At 45.7% G+C, this 23,906-nt stretch overlaps 1 protein-coding gene across 2 annotated transcripts in view; it reads right to left on the reverse strand.

The window, feature by feature from the left end:
• The window catches only part of ror2 (receptor tyrosine kinase-like orphan receptor 2), a 100,825-nt gene that overhangs the window by 76,782 nt on the left and 137 nt on the right, over positions 1-23,906 (reverse strand). The window contains exon 2 of one of the 2 annotated variants that reach the window (XM_064308020.1): positions 23,421-23,586. In XM_064308020.1, the coding sequence (XP_064164090.1) occupies positions 23,421-23,511 (91 nt within the window). In that variant the 5' untranslated portion in view covers positions 23,512-23,586. Of the gene's footprint in view, positions 1-23,420; positions 23,878-23,906 lie in introns of those variants that run through there. The other variant, XM_064308021.1, reaches the window with a different exon arrangement.

Raw genomic sequence — 23,906 nt, forward strand, 5'->3', positions numbered from 1 at the left:
AATTTTCCACTGTAGGAAAATGACAGGTTACCAATTCTTCATTTCTGCAACTTGGTATACAGTCTACCAGTAGACCAAGGCTATTTCAGGAAAAAATACACCAGCACCACCAGACCTGGGTCATATTGTGATTTTTAATACTTTTAAACAAATAACCTGGACACAGAGCACACTTTGGGCATGCCCACAGGACATGACCCAGCACGCATGCCCAGAGGACATGACCCAGCGGGCAGGCCCAGAGCACCCTTTGGGCATGCCCACAGGACATGACCCAGCGGGCATACCCAGAGGACATGACCCAGCAGGCATGCCCAGAGAACAGGAGCGGTCCCAGCTCTGTTGGAACGAGCCCACAGTCTCACAGCCCAAATAACACCAGCAGGGGACGAATGAGACACGGTGGCAGAACTGGTCTGATCTCGCTGGGCTGTGACTGCCAGTTACCCCGGCAACCCCCCCCCCCCGGCAACCCCCCGGCGACATGGGACCTGCCCACATGGCCAACCGAGGCCTCGATGTGCCAGCTTCCACAGAGGGGCGTCCAGTTCCTCCCTTCTGTTCGCGTGCCACACAGAATTACAGCTTCCTCTGACCCCAAAACCTTCGCCACCCTCTCGCAGGCAACCGCCCCCATTCAGAACCCCACCACTGACTGCTGGGGTGGGGGGAGGAAAGGGGAGGAGGGCGGGCGCAAAAGTTTTCTTTGCTGATGTTATTTCCATTTCATAACATCAATCAGCGACACTGGGGGGCACAGCAGGAAACGGTCATTTGTGGAAGATGATGTCATGTTCTCAGACAGGAAGTCTGACTTCAGTGCGGCTCGACTCGAGGTCCGGGACGGAAATAGAGACGATGTCGAGCGAGGATAAACCTCAGTCTGCAGTGTGGGATAAAACCATTTCCTCTCCCTCGCTCCATCCACGGTTACGGCATCGTCGCCAGAGCATACTCAGATCAGAACTCAGTTAAATATCACACTCCCGGAGAGACGGTGAACACAAGACCAAAAATTTTTTTTTTTAAACCAGAATCTTTCCTTCAAAATCTAAATATAAAGCGATTCTCATTTTTTCCCCAGAAACGATCCTGCGACAATTCGGCACACTAAGCGTGAAACCCGATCTCTCTGACCTCACCCCCCCCCCCGCCCCGCACCCCTCCATCACCTCCTGCCCCTTCCAAAAAAAACCAGGATGGAGTTTTCCTTTCAACATCGTGGGGAAAGGATGCCGGGACAAGACCGCTCCGGCTGTCTTTCTGACGGGGGTGTGTTTGACCCCCCCCCAGCAGGACGGCCTGCAGTGCCCGTTCGGGTCACATCACACACAGGGGCGAGAGCGGCAACGCTCCTGTCAGTCAGTCTGTCAGGGCCCGAGATGGACTGAGATAAGACAGCCTAATTGCAGCTGGATGGCATTATAAATACACACAAGAGTAGGACCACGTACCCCAAGATTTGACATCCTGGCCTAATGAAATTCAGGTGGAAATAACCAAATACTAAAATTAAGACCTTTAGCTTTTTCATGTCCTACTTCAGTATTTTTAGCTTAACTCCATTATAAGGCAAAGACTACACACAAATGCTTCATCACAGACACAAATCACTGCATATTCCCAGATAAAAAAGAGCATGTGTGGCTCAGTCAACCTACCCAGTATAAATAAAGTTAATAAAAAATACATTTTTTAAATATATTTTTTTTAAACTTCCAGATAATAATGAAAGCTGTTTTTTAAAAAGAAAAGAAAACCTACATTTGGGAGTTGTTTTTGTCAACAAAAAAGCTGAGGAGATGAGAAGCGGTCACTCGGGAGCCGTGGGCAAAAATAGCTTCCGCAATCAACAGGCCCGGCGATAAGAGAACTCCACAACACACCCCGGCAAGGGACCCTCTCCAAAGTGCCTGGTTTTTTTGTTTTTTTGTTCTGTTGTTAAAAGTAACTGAATAAGTCAGAAAAGAAACTGAAAGCGCAGAGCTGGGAGAACGGAGCGGGGTCAGAGTGGAAGAGGCACTTGGGAAGGGAACAATGGCGGCCATCTTGGGTTGCAGTGGCGGTAACGGGAGACGATGACGGGGGGGGGGGGGATTTATTTAGACGCGCGGACAATGCCGGCCCCTCAGCCGCAAAAAAAAGCCCCATCGCCCAGATTGGGGAACAAAGAGCTCCCTTTGAGGGTCCTGACGTCCGTGGAGTATCCCCTGGCAGAGACGGCCCGCTCCTCTCGATGCCAAGGTCAAGTGCCAACTTAACGGCATCAATGCGTCCACCGGTCGCTGCAGTCTAGGAGATGATATACAGGCCTTTGCCACACTCCTGTCGGTGGCCACAAATTATTATTATTATTGTTTTTTAACACAATAAAAGAGGAGCTGACTGCAACACAATCGAGTGAGTGAGGCTATAGGAAACAGATTCTTGAATTAATTTTGCTGTTGTTGTTGTTCAGGCTGAAATAATTAACATGGAATTCACCAACATTTGTTTATTCATTTATTGCCGTGGTTCAAGTTATGAGCTCTCGAAATGAAAAACAAATGTTGACATGCTGGTGCCACCAAATCAATACAACTTCAGATCAATCGCAAGACTTCTTCAATAAGAGTTTTGGAGGACTAGTCCGGTAATACTGTGGAGGCCATTTTGTTTCTAACAAGAGACAAGCACAGAAAGTTTCTGTAAACTAAACCTGTCAATCAGCTAATTGGTTCCAGGGGGCTGTTTCCACATTAGCACAAAGCCCGATGCCTGTACAGAACAGAATGGAATGAACTGGGGGAAAACGGCCAAATAATTTAAAGACAATTTTTTAAAAAAACCAAGCTGCCAACATGCAGTCTACTGTGCTGTAATTCTACATTTTAACATGTTAGTAATTCTCATTTTACTCCACAGGGATGTAATTATAGTTCCCATTCCACAGGATTCATCACGGCGGGTGAATGTTTTAATTAGTGATGTATAACTTATAAAAAAGTCCCTTTATGAAGTATTAGTGTTAAAAAGCAGTTGAATTAACACAATTTGCTCTCACCCAGTCAAACAGGTCACACATATTTTTATAAATGTAATAGTTAATCATTTCTGCACACTAATACTGAACATTTTTATATTCCCCTTGGATATCACTCTTAACCCCATAATATGTCTTTCAGTAACAAAAGACATTACAGAATTTTATTAGTAATGTGTTGAAGAAATTTACTTTGGCTTTCTCTGGGAAAAAAAAAACATGTCTGCTTAACCGTTCAACACACTGCGCCACATCAAAGGGCTCATCTTTGGGAAACTCATTAACACTCCCCCACAGTACCGTCGCGAGGACAGAAACGTTAGTGAGCCTCCTTAATCCAAAAAACACAGATAAATCGCAAAATAACTAATCATCTCAATTCTAATTTAACATACGGTCGATTACGGATTCATCTTGGGCACCGTCTCCACGCCGCTGCGCCGTGCCAAGCACGCGCGCGACGCGAGACCGCGCCATTCCTTTTCCCCGAAGGTACGCGCATTTAAACTCACCGCGAGAAGTGCAACGAACGGTTAACTCGCCGCTCTGTGAAAAGAGAGGTCGTTATAAAATCTGAAATATGCGGTCTGGAAAACCGTTCATACGATTCAACACGCCAGCAGAAGATAAGGTAGGCTAAAATTATATCACTGTCACGGTCTGTAAGTACCTAATAAGATACACTACATTTCCAAAAATATGTGGACATCCCTTCTAATTAGTGGTTTCGACTATTTCAGCCACACACATACATATATATATAATTCTCCTTCGTGATTCCGTTACATTCAAATGAATGTTTTTCCTATTCGTTAAAAATATAACTTCAATTAATTGTAAGTGGATTAGCATGCCCTGCAATAACTTTAATTTAATAAGCCCAAATTGCTATCGAAGATTTGTTACTTTCCATCTTTGACAAAATAAATAGAGGCATTTGGCAAATTTCCAGTTTGGACAGGTGAATAAAGAATACAAGCTTTGCTGACATGCCAGATAAAGCTAGACTGTGGCCTCAGGGTACGGTGTGGGTGCGTGTGCGTGCCTGTGTGCCTGTGTGCAAACATGCGTATGTGAGCACACTCATAAAAGGTCATTATTTGGAAACCATAAGGTCATGTACTGTGCAAATTTTTTGCAAGCTTTCTTTAGCTGGTTCTTCTGTTGCAAAAAAACTCCATATAATTAAAAAAATATTGAGGAACAAATACATATACAAATACATATCCATTAATTACTTTTTTCCCATAAACATCAGACCAGCTGAGCAGTTTTCTTTTTCCTGTACGCTGACACCAGCAATACGATGGAACCGCCTGACCCCAGAGCCAAAGAGCAGCGGAGGACGACCGCCCGCTCGGCCAATCAGAGACGCCGTGGCGTCGCCCTGATGAAACGCAGCGCTCGGTGGAATGACGGCCTCCTGCGTGACGCTCAGCAGCGCGCTGCCCTGGTCTGCCTCCTGACAGCAGGGACACGCCGATCTGCCGCCTGAGTTTCATTTAAACGGCGTCTCTCTCTCTCACTCTCTCTCTGTCTCTCTCACTCTCACTCACTCTCTCTCCTTCCCCCCCCTCTCTCTCACTCTCTCTCTCGCTCTCTCTCTCTCTCTCTCTCTCCTCTCTCTCTCTCCTCCTCTTCTCTCCTCTACTCTCTCTCTCCTCCTCTCCTCCTCTCGCTCTGCTCTCTCTCTCCTCCTCTCTCTCTCTCCCTCTCTCTCCCTCTCTCTCTCTCTCACTCTACTATCTCTTTATCGCTTGCTTTCTTCTTTTCTGTCGATCTCGTTCTGTCCTCTAAATTAATCTCACTCTCGTCTCTTCTCCCACTCTCCGTCTCTCTCTCTCCCCGCTCTCTCTCTCTCCGCTCCTCGCTCTCTCTCACTCCTCTCACTCCACTCTCCTCTCCTCTCTCTCCTCTCACTCTCGCTCCTCTCTCTCCTCCCCCCTCTCTCTCTCTCTCGCTCGCTCGCGCTGGCCTCTTCTGACTGTGCTAAAAAACCGTTAGGCTTCCACGAGTTCGTTTCCCTGCAGTGTTTACACTGACAGCTAGCGTGATTGGAGCGTCTGGTCTGCGAAACCTTTTAAAAAAAGCCAGAGATCTTCACCCTCCCCCTGGTCCTGGCGGGGCCGCAAGGGTCTGCTGGTTTGCTTTTGTTCTGTTTTTTTTTTTCGCCTTAATATCAGGAACCGATCCAGACCCAAGAAATCAGGTGAGGTGAGCTAACTGTGCAAACGACTGCTTCAATTGACCACTTCAGTGCCGAGCAACAACAGAAACCAGCAGAGCCTGCGGCCTGCCAGGACCAGGAATAAAAACCACGGCCCCAATCTAGACAGACCTCTTCTTATCAGCCTCCAGAAGGTGTCTGTACAGTCATGCTGTTCGAGAGCGAGCGCATTTCTCAGTTAAAATCCTGGGACCAGGGAATGTGGGGCTCAAAGTTAGTCAGAGAGGGGCAACTTTGCAATGTGGGATATACATGTGAAATGCCATTCCTTATGGCTGACTGCTTTAGGGGAGGAATCATCCAATCAGAGCGGGCGGTGGTAAAGGAATCATCCAATCAGAGAGGGTAGTGGCAGAGGAATCATCCAATCAGAGAGGATAGTGGCAGAGGAATCATCCAATCAGAGAGGGTAGTGGCAGAGGAATCATCCAATCAGAGATGGCAGTGGCAGAAGAATCATCCAATCAGAGAGGGCAGTGGCAGAGGAATCATCCAATCAGGGATGGCAGTGGCAGAAGAATCATCCAATCAGAGATGGCAGTGGCAGAGATTAACACATTCTTCAGCATCACATGGCAGCTGGATCGTGCCGATTTATTTATTTATTTATTTATTTATTTTTACAACCTCACAGGAGGTTTGCACGAACCGCAGGGCTCTAGATAATCCCTTTATTTACACACAACACAACCACACCAGGCGAGCACGCTCAGCCACGGTTGATCCTTTCCTAATTTTACAGGCCCTAAAAGCGAAATCGGATCACGCGACCGCAACGCGGAGACGTCCATGTAGCCGTGGCTCGATCTCACCGCCACAGAACGGCCATTGTGCCCCCGTCCGAGGTTCTCATAAACCACCGCGCTTATTTCTGAAACCGGGCCACGAGCGCCGTGTACACTGGCTTAGCTCGTAAGCAGTGTAAGCAATTCCAGAGGTGTTCCGACTCAATCGGTTTCGTTCAAAAACGAGCTAAGAGAATCAGCAATTTGCCACCGTCACGGTGCGCGCAGAATTACTGGGCTCCCTTGAAAGAGCGCTTTTAACACCCTTCCAAAGCAACATCCTTTCAGTTAAGGCTACATTGCCAGTGTCACGTAAATCACCGGGGAGGGATTCAGGTACGTCGGCATGGCGATGTGGTTCTAATGTAATCCAACAGATGTGTGCTGGAACATGCCAACTTGGACGCTGGCTATCCAAACACTTCGGAACTGGGAAAGCGTCTCTCATCTCTGGTCTGTAAGCTGTCAGTGGGAATTTGGCAGGAAATGATGGAAAGTTTTTTTTTTTTTCTTTCTTTCTTTTTTTTTGTCTCCTTTTTTCATCACCGTGAGTGCTGATTCTAATCAGAGGAGGGAAACTTTAACCCTTTTAAGGCGTGAGGTCACAAGTACGCGATTAGAACGTTCGCTCTACTGAACATTCTAATGCTGATGTCACAATCACTGCTGATAATTGAAGGTAACGGCGTTCTAGAACGCCGACTTTAGATTCTGAAAATAACATTCTTAAAAAAAAAAAAAAAAAAAAACACAAAACCTACTCTTCAAAAGGGTTAAACGTCATGACAACAAAGAAGTGCAGGCCGCCTGTCTTTCCACCCCTGACCAGGGGAAGGAGTGATCGCAGAGACGCGAGTAATTAAAAGCAGATGCCACCCGCGGGCATTTTTCTCCCCCCACCTTAATGGAGGGGTGGGTGGGTGGGGGGGGGGGGTCTGTCTTTTCTTTCCCCCTCTGTGCCGATTTTTTTTTTTTGGGTAGAGCTGAAAACAAGAGCACAATTCACAATAGAGGCTACTGTCAGCACGCGATAACAGACGACAGGCCGTGCTTTTTGCTATCAATGTGGTATGAATTTTTTCGGCGTTCCCGTTATATCTAAATTACTTACAGGAGGATCTATGCAGCGACAAAAAAAAAGTTTCGGTTTTGAACAACATATGGCATCTGTGAACGGTCGGCCGCAACCTTCACAACGTAATCCTCATTTAAAACTGGGGACACGTTTTTTCAGTACCATGAACTTTTTTGGGGGGTTATTTTCTTGCTTTTGTTAAATTTGAAATAAATAAAAAAATGTGAATAGGCCCAAATCTTTATCAGATCTGTTAGAGAACAGCCAAGTTTCCTTTGAAAGTAAATCCTCCTAAGACCCAGCAATTTATTTTTTGTCCCCTGTATGAGTCTCTGGGCTTAATCTCAAACAGCATATATTCTGCTATGCTGAAACGTACACTGCAAGGGACATTCAACAAAAAATCTAATCAATTATATTTTTGAAAATATTTTCACTGCAATATGCTTTTAAGTCTTTTGCTGGATCTCAAGAGAATATGCCAGTTCACGTAGGCTAGGTAGGCTGATTTTGTGAAAACCTTGGACATCTCCTATAAGACCATACTTTTCTCTTTTGACAAACCTGTGACATTGTCTTAACTAAATGAATCACACGATACAGTCACTGTGTCACAGACACAAGAGGCTACCCGCTGCCTGTTCTAACAGCCTCTTTTACCTCTACAAGAATCTGCCCCTAAATGGACATAGTGTGTGGATACGGTATTTACTTCGTTCTGGGTGCATCGCAGCAATAAGATCTTATCAGCTACCAGCATAAAAAAAAAACGATACCGCGCCCTACCCCCGCCCCCACGCAACTAATTCAGATCTTATCTCCCTTCAGGCAACGCTGGCTAACCCTCACCTTCAAGGTAGCTTACCGGCAGTAATTTCATCCGAACGGCTGGGTTAAAACAACAAGCCCCGTCTCATAAACACGAGGCCCTGCCCTTTGAAAACTCCACTGCCACCAGGAAGCTAAAAGACAGCGGTTTTAATGGGGCGAGGATCGCAAGCCGTGAAAAGCGAAACTCAAACACCGCCTGCGTCCGCCGAACGTGCCTGCGCTTTGTTGTTGCGGCTCCTTTATGATGTCACAATACCCGATCCAGCATGCGGCGAAATATTCTAGAATTATTTGACTTCGACGCGTTTTACTACTGTTAAGAACTCTCTATGACATAGGATTGCTTACTTTAAAAAAAAAACTTTAATCCTGATTTTTAAATTGCAAAAGCAAAAAATAAATAAAAATCTGTTCTATTTGGGTCATATAAAAGAACTGGCACTGAATTAATATTTATTTTCCTTCCCAAATGTATAGGCTTTTGACTTCTGGGAGTCCTTACTTAAAGAGAAAAGGCTGGGGTTTCAATGACTGTTTGAGGATTTTTTTTTTTTACTTTCTTTAAAAAGGAGGGCACTTTTTAAAATTCTCTCTCCAGTATCCACAAAATGTACTGTCATCAACTATTTGAAATGTACACATTCTGACATGTTGGCAGTAGTATGGGTTTTTTTTCTTTTCTTTTTTTGCGAATAATTTAGACATTCTTGGCTCGCGCCGCCAGTCCATGATTTGCAAAGCATCTGTGCGGGAGAAGAGCAGGAGAAGAGCAGGCATTATCGGACAGCTTGTTAAACTGCCGCTATGTGCATGTCATTCCCCGGGGCGCCACCAGGGACAGATTTAAACGCTTCTGTGAAAGAACAACAGGGAAAGCGATCACAAAAAAGGCCCAGTCAGCATGAACGGCCTTTCCCCCTGCCTCAGTAGTGTCTACTGTGTGACGGGAGTTTCTCACCGATTCAACACACATAAAGGCAGATGGCCTTTAACAGTCCTCCCCCCCCCCTCACCCTCTAGGTAAAGTTGCCTGCCTTGAAAGTATGCTGAAGCACCCCCCACTCCGCCCCGCCTCCTTTTGGGTCAGTCACCACCCCACCCACCCCACCCCCTAGGTAAAACTGCTAAATTCCCTAGCTTGAAAGTATGTTTAAGCATCCCGCCCCCACCCCCTTTTGGGTCACTCACCACCTCCCCTCCCCCACCCCCCAACCCCCACCATCCCCACCCCCCCACTTCAGGCACAGTCGAGATCAAGAGGAAGCCGTAAGCACCAGCACGTGTTTGGGGGACACTTGCTTTAATTAGATTAAGGAGGAAACCAAATATTTGAATAAATAAAACAAAACAAGACAAAAAAAAATGCTTGCAGAGAGAATATAAATAAATGCATTTTTTAAAAACAGGCTCTTTATTTGAGGCAAGGTTACACAGTTGTGGAAATATGCGCGATCGACATCTTGTGGCTGTTCGGGAGGTCGATTAAAAACAGATTCAAGCGCTCTGCCATTATGACGGTTTTACTACAGACCAAAACAGCCACGGCAAAACCAAAGCAAAGGCATTTTCACTAACTCCCCCCCAAGTGCATACCGTGAATAAAAAAAAACGATAAGGACACATCACTTCACAAGAGAAGCAGAAATGTATAAATAATTTTGAAACCGTATACCGTAAGAAAGGCAGTGTGTTACAACCAGCGCAGGGAGAGAAGACAACGAGCGAGTTTTACTTCCTGTGAAATCCGCAGAAATCTGTCAGGAATGAGCCTGACGAATGCTGTTCGTAACCGATTACTCCACGGCTTTTAAAGCTCAGTAATCTATTTATCAGCCACATACTTCACACAGCCCGCTTTCATCGGTTTTCTCTCCCGCCATTTTACCCACAATGCTTGCGCCCAGTCTTCAGCTTTCTGTCACACCGACCAATAAGATGCAAAAAAAAAAAAGCTAGAGAAAACTTGAGGCCACATCGATGTATATCAAAAGGGTCAAGCTGTGACCTCAAACCCGACTGGATATTCGGGTCAAAAACCGGGCATCACCCTGACCTGTGCCTTAAGCCATGCTGACGTAAGCAGACTCCACAAACTGGCAAGAGCAAGCAGCGTGGTAAACAACTTCCTGTGCCATACTCAAGCAGTGTGGTAAACAACTTCCTGTGCCATACTCAAGCAGTGTGGAACACAACTTCCTGTGACATACTGAAGCAGTGTGGTACACAACTTCCTGTGACATACTCAAACTGTGTGGTACACAACTTCCTGTGACATGCTCAAACTGTGTGGTAAACAACTTCCTGTGACATACTCAAATGTACACATCCTGGAATCAATGTGGTACACAACTTCCTGTGACATACTCAAACATGTGTGGTACACAACTTCCTGTGACATACTCAAACTGTGGTACACAACTTCCTGTGACATACTCAAAGGTGGTACACAACTTCCTGTGACATACTCAAAGCGTGTGGTACACAACTTCCTGTGACATACTCAAACTAGTGTGGTACACAACTTCCTGTGACATCACGTGGGCAACAAACTTCCTGTGACATACTCAAACTGGGTACACAACTTCCTGTGACATACTCAAACTGTGTGGTACACAACTTCCTGTGACATACTCAAGCAGTGTGGTACACAACTTCCTGTGACATACTCAAGCAGTGTGGTACACAACTTCCTGTGACATACTCAAACTGTGTGGTACACAACTTCCTGTGACATACTCAAGCAGTGTGTACAAATCTGTGCCATACTCAAGCAGTGTGGTACACAACTTCCTGTGACATACTCAAACAAAAAAAAAGGGGAAAAAAAGTTACGAGTCAAAAGAGGGGAAAAAAACCCAAAACTGTTCAGACTGGGGAATTTCCCAGAGGCTCTCGAAATTTCTCGGACAGATGCGGAGTACAAGGCTACCTGGCTCAGGAGTGGGGCCAGGAGCGGTGTGGAACTGGCCTTTCACCTGTGAGTGCACCTGGCCCCAAGTGACCACAGGAGCACTGCGTGCAGAAAACTTTGCAAAGCTCTATGAACTCTACTGTGTTTCTGTAAAGAAGAAAAAGAAAAAAAAACCTAATTCGGACACTGTCAACGGGGATTGAAGTGGCTCAACAGGTCAAACTTACTATGGCAAAACAAAAAAAAAAAAACATTTTTTTACACCAGGGTCTTGCAGAGACATCTGGGGAAATTCCTGGGCAGAAGCGAAGGAGCTGAAAGACTGAAAGAATGTAATCTTTCTGCTATCGCTCTCCTCTGCTTCATTTCATTCCTGCATTTTAATACCCTTCCAAAGTTTATTACAGAGCTCCCTTAGCAGCGGTCGCCATGGCAGCACACCTGGCGCACCTGAACGAGGCCCTCGCTGCCGTGCCGACAGGTACGTGACAGACTTTATCAAAAACCAGCAGCCCCCCCTTACCTGTCTGTTCACCTGGCCGAACTACCTGTTCATCTGGCCCTGAAGCCCTCACTTCACAAGCCAGTCTAATGATACCAGTGTTCCTCATTTTAAAAACACAGGACACTTCAGAGAAGCAGTGAAAAATAGGTTCCTTGTCCAACTGCTCCTTTTTTGCCACAACACAAATTGTTCTTTGTTAAGAAGACATTGCACTTAGCGATTATAAATTAACCTCTGGGCTTTCTTGGTGAAAACATTTTCATATTCCTGAGTTTAAGATTATTGTGCTCCAGTACTAGACCTCACTCTGGATGAGAACCAAGTATTTTAATGTAATGTACATGAAAAGGCAGTTAAACTTCCAAGACATTGGGGAAGACAATCTACATGCAGAATCGATGTACACTTTACCTGTGTAAAGCTAGGTAGGAACTGGGAGATTTATAAAGGAAGCCTCTAAGCATCTGGACACTTGGAAGTGTCTTGCAGACCAAGACTATCTGCTCTCCTTGTTCCCCCCCACTCAACCTCAACTGACCTTTCCCCTTTGACCTCCTCAACATGGCGAATGTTCCGGATTAGACTCCGATCAAACCCCCACAGTCTCAGGTCGGGTCAGCTCTCTCACACTGACATCCTGGCTACTGCTCAGTGATAATGGCAATGTAATGCTTTAGAAACGTTTGTAAGAACATCAACCCTTTGCAGGACTTTGTGCATCCCATACAACGCACGCATACAAATTATGCCCACCTTCTATTACGGATTCATTGCTGTAGCCAGCACTTGCTTACTGGCAGTTCAAAGTAATGGTCAATATTTGTTAGATAAAATCAATCCTATACCTATTTTTGGATAAAACACTGTACTTTACAATTCCTTCTACAAGAAATGCTTCTTGTGACTAGACAGTGTTATTGGATTTTTTTAACCCTAAGGTGCAAGATCACCAATATGCAATTAGAATGTTCTTAACTGAACATTCTAATGCTGATCACTACTAGTGATTGAAAGCAATGGAGCTCTAGAACAGACTTAGAATTTTGGAAAACAAAACATTCCAAAAACCACCCAGCCCTTCAAAAGGGTTAAACGCTTTTCAGCAGTTCCAACAGATTCACTGAAATTTGGGGGTTAAAACAGATGTTCTTGTCAGCGGTCAGTGAAGTTCCAACTTGTCAACAGCCAGTATTTTTTTAGGAACTTATGCTGAGGAGTAAGAGCTTATAATGTGTTTCTCTCATAACCTATGACTCTCTTTACTCCTTCAAATCCATTACAGCTCCAGATATTCACCAGATCTCTCAACCAGATTGTGTCCTGTTGCTTGCCAAACTCTCTTTTGAACCCTTTGAACCGCCTTTATCTTCAGGCACAGGTTACACCTAAGAGCCTGGCCTACAATATACAGTTTGTTGTAACTATGTCATAACTAATAACCAGGAAAAAAAATAATTCCATTTCACAATTTAGTTTTATGTACTAAAATTGTTTATGCTTTTTTTATGAGTGACGATAAGTAATAGCTTGCCGGCTGTTAAATTGTGGAAATTATTTTTTTTAACTAGCTGGTTAACGTTCCACACACACACACACACACACACACACACATTGCTAATTAGTTAAATTTTATGTACACTTTGTTGTAAATGCTGAACCTTTTTTTAAAAAAATTGGTTGCTGCTAGCTTGCGACATGGGCCTATCAGAGAAACGACTGAATAGCCAGCTCCAACTTGAGCTGCGCTTACAGGAGGCCCTGGATCCATCCAGACCATTACCAACCACTAGCTCAGCAGCAAAGCACATCCCCGGAGGTTTGGAGGCGGACTGACGTCAGTGTCAACATGATCAGGCTGACGGTACCATAAGTTCACGAGCATGAATACTGAGGCGACTAATACAGGAACCAGTACCCCTCTCCTCTCTCGCCCGCCCGCCCCCCCTTCAAAACAACTCAGCCAAGCAACTTCTTCTCGGTTCATCATCCCAAGTGACCGGTTGATATTTTGATTGGACCCTCAAGGAGCGGCATTAAAACTAGGTGAGGTGCAAACGGCAAACCCTCGCCAGCTGCCGGATTGGGCATTTCCTCCACAAAAACACCAACAGGGCTATTTACTGCGAAGCGCTGCTGGGTTTCCGTGTAGCTTGCCCAGCAGGATCAGGTCTCCCTCAGTTCAGCGCTACAGCTAATTAGCGAGACGTCTTTGTGTTTCAGGCGAGGATGCTGGCCTTGGCGTTAACTTACGAGCAATCAACGCAGCGAACACCAAAACGTTCTCACAATGTTGCTGCCGCGTAGCGCCAATGTTGTAACACTGACCAAACATTCCGGTAACGCTGTGAGAACGTTTTTGGGGTTAGCCGGGATGATTAGTCTTTCCTCTTTCCTTGGAGTAAACATGCGCTCCTGCTGAGAAAGTAAAACAAAAGCACCTGATGTTTAAGGGCTAGGACTAATTATCTTTATGTACAAAACCATTACAATCCGAGTCTGGGTCCAGAAAACACAACTTTCAAGGCTGGGTTTGACTAGAGCTCCGGATGGGACTTCAAATCAGAATAACAAAGAACAGCATTCAACCCGAGAACTTTTTTTCTGACCTTCATGAAACTATCATTTAATCCTGTAAAAAGCAGGCGTGTTTTTACATAATCGCATTCAGTCACCGAGCATCAATGAAGGACAAAAATAACTGTCAGTCCTGAACGAAAGCTGCATACAGAGGACTTCTGGAAAAAATGTTTGCTTGTGTAGCAAAAGTAAATAGCTGCATTCTCTCAGGTTCTTAGACAAATCCTGTAAAAAAAAAAAAAAGGGTTTCCAGACAAGAGCCAAACACCAATGAACTGAACACAGCTGAATCGCCGAAACTAAATAAACACAGTTAATCACACACCCATTTGCAGTCCGACGCAATTTGCAATCCACAACTGAAATGAAACCCTATAGTCGTCGTACCATTTTGTGCTTATGCGTGTGTGTGTGTGGGTGGGTGGGTATGCATGTGTGTGTGTGTGTGTGTGTAAAATTCCCACCCTAATTTGGCATGCCCAATGAGCTATTTACACCTACATTCCTGTGGCGATCTCCAGCGTGGGAGAGCGTACACATATATACGTGCGGTTCTCCTCTGAAACATACGATGTCACCAGCTGCTTCTTTTCACACCGCAGCCCACAAATCAAGTTCACACATACAGGGGCTGGAGAGAGGCACTTCATGATGTGCTGCTCTGGGAGGCAGAAACCAGAAACCAGAAACCCGACCGACCGACCGACCGACCGACCGACCGACCGACCGACCGACCGACCGACCGACCGACCGACCGACCGACCGACCGACCGACCGACCGGCCGGCCGGCCGGCCAGCCTCTAGGGGTCCCTAGAGAGCAGGCAAGCACAACCGAGCCACAGCCCTCTTTCCCCAGGGCGATGACATCACAGATCGCGCGTGAGCTTCAGCACGACCGGATTCGAACCCGAGACTGTGTGCCGCTGGCCTATTATCTGAAAGAACACTTAATGGCTTCAAATTTGCTTTTGTTTATCTTTCTTCGCCTTGGGCAAAATCTTGGGATGGGGGAATAAAAAAAGGGGGGGGAACAGGGAAGGAGGGGGGCGGCTCTGAAAACATTTTGCATTACCTCCGGCATTAGTCCGGCACCAGGGACGACGCGCGCGCGGTCCAACTTTCCAACTGAAGGCAACCGCATTAATATTCCTTTCCCCAGAAAAACAGAGCTCTCTCTCTCTCCTCTCTCTCCCCCCTCCTTCTCTCTCTCCCTTCCCTCTCTCTCTCTCTCCTCTCCCTCTCTCTCTCTCTCCCTCTCTCCTCTCTCTCTCTCTCTCCTCTCCTCTCTCTCTCTCTCTCTCTCTCTCTCTCTCTCCTCTCCTCTCCTCCTCTCTCTCTCTCTCCTCTCTCTCTGCTCGCGCCTCACACGCCGCGTCTGCTCCCTTCTCTCGTGCGCCGATCTGCCTTCAGCTCCTTCCGCTACATCAGCGCACATCCTCCACGAACCCCGAGCAGAGAGTGTGTGTGTGTGTGTGTGTGTATGTGTGTGTGAGAGAGTGTGTCTGTGTGCGCGTGTGTGTGCGTGTGAATGACTACTGTCTAACCGCAATACACACTGTCCCCATCTTCCAATGCCAGTTTAAACAAGCAACCCTATCCCCCCCACCCCCACCCACCATTTCATACACATTATTTCACTGAACGCTGAGAACTATTTTTAAAAATATTATGGTAATTAAATAAACAGAACACCGGTTTGAGACCGTTACTCGCGTATCCCCTTTCACAGCGGTGAAAAGCCCACTTACAGGACGACCTTCTCGGGAGAGAAACGGAAAGCGGGGAGCACAGAGCTTCTCGGTGTCTAACCCTAACCCTTTCTGGACCAGCCGGAAAAGAGATGTGCTTCTGGTAGCCCAACAGGAGACTCCAGAGGCGTGACAGCACAGGCATCACCTGTGAATATATGCTACCTGCGCTGGCTGCGTTCGCATTTCTTTACTTTACTTTGTGATCCAGGTGTAACCGTGGCAACAGTGGATAGATGAAAGAGTGCCTTGGTCCGATCGAGTGGATTTGCGCCTCTCTGTGGCTGACGAGCGGGTGGGCCGACTTGTGTTATCTTTGGCCAGCTTGAGTTTTTTCTCCTTGGGTCAGTGGATTTACGAGAGTGACAGAGAGAGTCGTTTCCGTGCTCTCGTGTTTTTTTTTTGTTTTTTTAAAAGGGAGAAAATCGAGGCGGTAAAGGGCATGTAAACCGGACTGACGCACGGTCTCCTCCGAGACCTCTTCAGAGAGGAGAGACGGAGGCCCACTTTTGGGACTGAGGTGCTACACGGAACAGAGTGGGCGCTGGGCGTGAAAACGGGCCCTGTCTCCTCGACCGTCCGCTACGGGCATCGCTGGGGCCAGCCTTCATCTCACAGCGGATCTATTCAGGAACGGGGACGGGCGCAGAGAAGCACAGACATTTGATGCGGCCGAAACAGCTAATTTCCACGCTTTCAGGCACAGTTAGCGTTAGCCTCAGAGAGAGAGAACGCCAGCTAGATTTAGCCTCACATACAGAGAACACCAGTTAGCGTTAGACTCACATAGAGAGAACGCCAGTTAGCGTTAGCCTCAGAGAGAGGGAACGCCAGTTAGCGTTAGCCTCGAGAGAGAGAGATCACCAGTTAGCGTTAGCCTCAGAGAGAGAGAGATCACCAGTTAGTGTTAGCCTCAGAGAGAGAGAACGGCGGTTAGCGTTAGCCTCAGAGAGCGATAACAGCAGTTAGCGATAGCCTCAGAGAGAGAGAACGCCAGTTAGTGTTAGCCTCAGAGAGAGAGAGATCGCCAGTTAGTGTTAGCCTCAGAGAGAGAGAGATCGCCAGTTAGCGTTAGCCTCAGAGAGAGAGAACGCCAGTTAGCGTTAGCCTCAGAGAGAGAGAGATCGCCAGTTAGCGTTAGCCTCAGAGAGAGAGAGAGAACGGCAACAACCGGCCGCAAAGCAGCTTCCCAAACAGAGCAGCCCCCGTCTTTCTTCCGAGAGCGCTTTAAAACTCAACCATCAGTTCTGCAGAGTCCCCCATCACGCAAACCCAGCAAAGTGCTAACAAGATTGCTAATGTTCCTCCAGCTCAGCAGCTCACCCCTACACCTCCCAGCCCCTACATCTCCCCCCCACTGCTGGCAGGGACAGTGCTCTCCACTGACAGCCTTGGAAAGCTAGCTCTCCTCCTCTCTCTCTCACTCACTCTCTCCATCTCTCTCTCTTTCACAGTCGCTCCATGTCTCTCTCTCTCTCTCTCTCTCTCTCTCACTCACTCGCTCCATGTCTCTCTCTCTGTCTCTCTCTCTCTCTCACTCGCTCCATGTCTCTCTCTCTCTCTCTCTGTCAGTCTCCTCTCTCTATGCTGGAAAGACTCTTCGCTGCAAAACTACCAGGATCCAACTCAACGTACGGTTTAAAAAAAACATAAATAAATAAAACTGAAAGTCATACTGCACAGGCGTAACGCTGGCCTACAAGGACCCCACAGTCCCAAAAAAAAAAAGAAAAGTAAAAGTTTACTTTTACGAACAGCAGTTTTTCAGGACTGCTGTAAATCTGACCGCCCAGTCGCAAGAAAACCTCTCGGAGAGAGGGAAAGACAGAAAGACAGAAATAAAAAGCCTTTGGAACTAAACAGGGCTGCTATTCATTTGTGCTGATACTTGGCCGCATGCTGCTTCGAGAGACCACAGCCTTTTCAGGGAGTCTATTTCTGAACCCTGAATTCGGGCGGCTTGTGGAAAAACGCCGCTTTTTTAGTGGTTTTCCTGGGACGTGGAGACGGAGCAAGGCCACCGTCCCACCGAGGAAAAAAAAACCCCAAAGAAGAACATGCGTGAGACTCAGCGAAATTCACTGCTGCGTGGAACACAGTCAAACAAACAAAAAAAAAAAAAAACACACACATCAAATTCAGAACACGTTTGGCACACGGGGCCCAAGGCTGTCCGTCAAACGAAGTTATTCCGACTGAAATGCACGTTTGCTGACTGACACGAGTAAATAATGGTTTTAGCATTTGGGACTCGGTCTGAAACTGACCGATTGCACGCAGTGTGGAGGGCCTAACGTGGAGAGTCATGAGTAATGCGTTTCTGAACACACACTTCGCTTATCGCGACCATGTCACAGCGAAGCAGGAATTTTCACAGATACGCTCATTTTCCAAGTCTAATTGCGTGCCTTCTGAGGAAAAAAAACGTGTAAGTATAGCGTTTCTTTCTCGCCCTTGAATAACAATGATATTCCAATACCACCTAAAACAATATTACCTCATTTTGATCTGAATCCACGCCCTGGAAAATGAGTCACCGGAATGGATTTTATCATTAAAAGAAAAAAAAAAACATTTAAAATTAAAACTCTGATTGGGCCTAAAATTTCTGGAGTCAGTGGGACCTTTCAGGTACACACACACACAGACACACACTCTCTCTCTCTCTCTCGCTCTCTCTCGCTCTCTCTCGCTCTCTCTCACACACACACACCAAGGTTACAAGAACAAGGCCTGTCCTATGTGTCTGAGGAGGAACAGAAGACCTCATTCCCAATTCAGACACCCAGGAGAAGTGTGTGTGTGTGTGTGTGTGTGTGTGTGTGTGTGTGTGTGTGTGTGTGTGTGTGTGTTGATGAGATGACAGTCACTCCAATGCATGAGATGTGTCTCAGTTTTGATTCAATGACCATGAGAAACGACGGGATCACTGAACCACCAAACATGCCATCTTTTCCCCCTAAATGTACTGACTCTAATAAGCAACTCACTGGCCTCTTTTGAGCAGACCAGGGTGAAATACTTTATTTTTAATACTTCAGCAGTTTAACGTTCAGACCCCAGTAAATTCCTGCCGATAACTGGCCATTTTAAAAGAAACATCTACTTTCACCAACGTTCAGCACATACATAATTTCTTCTTTCATGTGATTGTTTCATCGTACATGTTTCCTTAAGAATTCAGGAACCATCTTTAAAGTTTTCAAAGTTTTACAAGCACCTAAAGGGTTCAAGTTTTTTCCAAATAATCACTTGTCCCAGGTCTGCTTTCGTGCTCAAGTCCAACATTAAGATCGCAGGCACAGATAAACCTCAGCGACTGATACTTTTTTACTGGGTTTTCCAAGCTCAGACCTCAAACGAAATAACATCCTTGGGCCAGGAGCTAGCCAGGACTACATCATACCCCCGTCACAGCGGCCTACAACACTGCTGGTAGTCAAATGCATCACCTGGTCTCGCAGACACACAACATGAGGCTCATTAGCCTACCAAGCCCTGCAATCAACTGTTTCCATCTGTGCACCACTCGTGGGATTGACAGCAGTGGGTAAAGAACTGGTCTGGTAACCCAAAGGTCGCAGGTTCGATTCCCCCGGTAGTACACTACCGTTGTACCCTTGAGCAAGATACTTAACCTGCATCGCTTCAGTATATATCCAGCTGTATAAACGGATGCAATGTAAATGCTATGTAAGGATATGAGCGTCTGCCGAATGCCTGTATTGTAAATGTAACAGCAGTTAAAGTGTGTGAACTTGAGCAGAAAGGGGTGTAAACTCGCACTGTGAGATAGACACAGCGTGAAAGAGGCCAGAGGGAGGTGATCTCAATGAAAACAGCAGCTGTACCCCCCTGGATCCAGCGCTGTCCTGACAGACAACACTAAAGAAACTGAAGTGGCCGATTCGCTCTCATCCCAGACCGTGCGGGGCTGAGAAAGCAGACTCTCGCGTTAATAGGTCCTGGCGGGACCCGGGGCGTTTGTGGTCGTTGACTGACAAGGCTACGTCCTTTTTCAAATATTTTTAAATTCTGGAATTCCATCACGACCGACTTGCTCCTAATCGCCAACCTTTTGACCCCCGTCCTTCAACTGCCATCTCAAACCGTTCCAACAGTTTGTTGACATGCACAGAAAACACAATTTTTGACAGCAAATGGCTTATTTTCAAACCGAATGACAAGAAATCTGTTTATTTCTTTGGGAAAAAAAAGTTTCTGATTTTTGTGAAAGTCAATAGTAACACATCCAATAGTATTCACAACCTTTCCCATTTGTTTCTGGTTATGATGCCATAATAAGAAAATAAATCTAAATTTGGTCTTGAAAGGTATGGATGAGGTGTAGTGCTGTTTGACTGAATAAATGCCTATTCTTTGGAGGTCAAAACAGATTTAAGGTGAAAAGTCAGGCATTAGCACATGAACATGCACACGCACACACACACACACACACATACGCATGCGCGCATGGGAGTACAGCCATTTTCCTCATCTGCCAAATGATACTTAGTTTTAGGCTTCCTTGTTCTGGTTTTTCATGCACTGGACAAACATGGAGAGAGCAGTGTTTTTGTGTAAGAATTACAGTCCTGTACACATGAGACCTGTTTTTCCCCCCCCCCCACAACCCTCCCCACGGGCTTCACGCTGGGGACCTCGTAAGAGATCAAAGCTACTCCCGGACGGAATTAAAGCCGTGTAGCAAACAATAAACAAACACATTAAGACGTGAGTCATCTGCAGTGTGCATGTGCTTTTTTTCCCACCCTTGCCTTCTGCAGCCCCCAAACCCCCTAACCCTAACCCTAACCCCACCCCCCCTCCATGTGCAACAGACTGAATTCACAAGCAACAGCCTACATCGTCACCAGCTCAAAATCACGACCATAATCGAAGAAGAATAAAAGTTTGGCTGATGTTTGCTGCATCTCACACACACTCTCAAACTCCTCAGAGCACCTGAAGAGTTAAGTTCAAAGTTCATCTGTAAGTTCCAAGGGACGTGTCAGCAGGCCAAAAGAACTACACAAGACCATACCTAACACTAAAATGTGGCAGCATGTTAATGTAACTTTTTTTTTTAAAAGACGCTGGATAAAGAGTAGGGCTGGCAAGCTGTTTTTACTCTCTGAACTTCAGTCGAAACGCAGTGTTATAACTCAAGTGGGTCAACTCTCTCAACTATCGTTGGCCTGGATTGAAACATTTTCACACACAAAAGTTCAAGGAGGGAGACCATCGGGAGAGGTCTGTGTTTTTCCCCCGTGTCATATTTGCTCTTGATTGACATGTGACCAGAGTGATGCGAGCAGGGTTGAGCAGAATTAAAACCCACCAAACCAAAACGCACGGAATACACAGGACTTTAACGTAGCCTTGTAAAAAAAGGCATGGGTTCGAAAAAAATAATAAAGTGGGATCAGGGTTTCTTTTCGTTGGATTTTTTTTAAAAACAGAAATGTGATTGGCTGAACCCTGGAATACCCGGTGGCTTTCGAAAATATTCCCACAGCCCAGGTTAACACCCGATTAGCAGGCTGAACTCTGGCTAACTTTTCAACCGTGTCCAACCCACACTATGCTCGCTTCATTTAACGGCTCTGCAGCACGAGGTGGAAGGATTTAACAGCCCTTCTCATGCGCAGATCATTTTTTTTCCTTAATCTCTTTTTAACGCAGTTCATCATCATCCTGGCCGACCTGCAGACAGGGCTGAAACAGCGTGCTGAAAGCAGGCGGGGGTCCTCTCACTGTGTGCAAACTGAATTTTCACAACTGTGGGTATATGGGTGCGTGAACCGCAGCGGTCAGATCCATGAGCATCCACGCAAGAGCTGCTGTTGAGCTCTTGATCCAACTTAAGATCTTTCAATCAGAAGACAATTCTAAACGAGCAAGGATGTTACAGCTCTGAAGCCAAGCATCTTTATTAACTCATTTTATTTTCATTTTGGTGGGTTACAGTTCCGGATGACAAGACCAATTTGGCAAAATTGTACATCAGTTCTACACCTTTGCACTTAGTGTATTAACATGTTTATCCATTCAGTGAAAGGTGAGCGAGTTCCCAACTTAATATTGCTGAATGTGTGTAAAGACAACTAATATATATTAGAGATTTTAGAGATCCACAAACTAACCCTCCATTTTAACGAAGGAAATGGAAGTCAATAATATCAAGTGGAACAGGTCTCCTAACTGTCAACTTTCTTCAACAATATTACCGCAAATAAAGTATATGTACAATACAACGACAGATGCAATGGTCCACCTCTGCTTTCTCTACGGCACAATTTCATTTTCAAATTAATGCGTACTTAGAAATACTCCTTTGTTTGGCCCTGTGCCACAAAGCACTATAGTTTCAAGGCCTGTTATTAGCAAGTGAATGAATTACCATGTCAATGGCTCTGTTGAATAGGCCTACCCACCCCCACACCAGAAACAACTTGATAGAGGGCTATCGCGGAGTTAAAGATATGTACCTCCAGGGGCAGCCAAAAGCTTAACGAGGGAAAACAAACCTTCCACTTTTTTCTTGACCTCGAAACGTGTATGAAACCTTGCTTACAAAAAAAAACAAAAAAAAAAACACGTGGTATCTTGCACATCCTAGAGAAATGCCTTGGAGTCATCAAAATAATTCGGCCTGGATGCGTTAATTTACATTCGTCAACACTTTAAAAAAAAACAATTATTCATTTTAACTTTTATCCTGTGAAGAAATACGTCCAATACGAAGTGAACGTGAGGTAGAAAGGTTAAAAATTGCCCTTTCCCCACCCCCCTAAATCCAGTTGCCAAATGGCAAAACCCTGCACCCCAAGTTGAAAACAGGAAATCTCAACATCTGTCACCCCCCATAGAGAGATAAATGAATTACCAAGACCGACAAAGGCAAGAGATCACTTTCAAATATGCATCTGATTAACACGTCCACAGGTTTTCGTCTCCACCGTTCCACAGAAGTTTCCCTACGGAGTTCCTTTCTTCCAGGTCGGACACGCAAAAGCCTTTCAAACAACGGCCTTTCACTGCGTCGGTTAATTTTGAGCGAGAATTGCACGCGCACATAGCCCATGGTACTGCGCGTGAATGGCAGCGTTGTCCGTGGAGATTGCGCGTGCAAGCCTGGTAATCCAGCCATCCAGTTTTGGACAAAACCCTTTAGCTATAAATAATAGACAGGAAAACGCCCTCTTGCCTCCAGAGTCTATGGACCCTTTTCAGAGATGCTTTTTCAAATGGCCCCGGGTCAGATGTTAACAACCAAAGTTTATCTAGCACTAAGAACAACTGTAGTGCTTGTTGAACCGAATCTTAATGTTTCCTGGATACCGAACGAACGTTGTTTTAGTTGTGTGCAGTCCAAACACGAGAAACAGCCCACTTATATAAACATTAAAGCAAGCGCATATTCATTACTGATTAAGCAGCGTCGGCGCAAATCCCCACACAGGAAAAACTATTTGACTGCACTCAAAATTCCACCATCATGACCATACAATTCACACGAGTCATGGTGTAACAATTATTTTCCGATATATATTAAATTGTAAAGAACCGGACTTTCTCCACGCGTGTAGGCTAATACAGGTATCAATCATGTGGCACATTTAATTCCAAACAATGCGTTGGGTCGAGGCGCCAAATGAAACAAATATTTTCGCTACCCGGCTTGGAAAAAAACGACAGATTCCACAATAAACGCAAACAAACAAAGCAAACTTACCTGCGCATCTCAGACTCGGATCCGAAGAAACCAGCAGCATCAAAGTTATGAAGTTGGTTAAAACAGCAGACTTTATCCTCGATTTATACATCGCTCCACAGCCGAAGACTCCCTTGGTACGACTGTATATATAATATGAGCGATCCTATGGAAATCGCATCCGAGCCTGTTAGAAAAAAAAAACTTCAAGGCACCAACTTTGCTAGCTGAGCGTTTTGTAAATAGGAATCCCTTTACACGCTATACGACCTATACGACAACTCATAAAGAATTGAGCATTGAAATTTCTTCTAAATCTCAGGTGTGCGATAAATGAATCTCCCGTTTATGATAATTTGTTTGCAAAATAACGGCGCATTTCATCCCCTTAAATCAAAAGGGAGACCAGCCGCTGTCGGTACCCCCTTTCCACTGTTTCATGCAGTATCTAACCTACTTCAAAAAAAAAAAAAAAAAAGGAAAAGTTAACCAAGAAACTCTCCCACC

Source organism: Anguilla rostrata, chromosome 14 (assembly GCF_018555375.3).
Source record: "Anguilla rostrata isolate EN2019 chromosome 14, ASM1855537v3, whole genome shotgun sequence".
Classification (NCBI taxonomy): domain Eukaryota; kingdom Metazoa; phylum Chordata; class Actinopteri; order Anguilliformes; family Anguillidae; genus Anguilla; species Anguilla rostrata.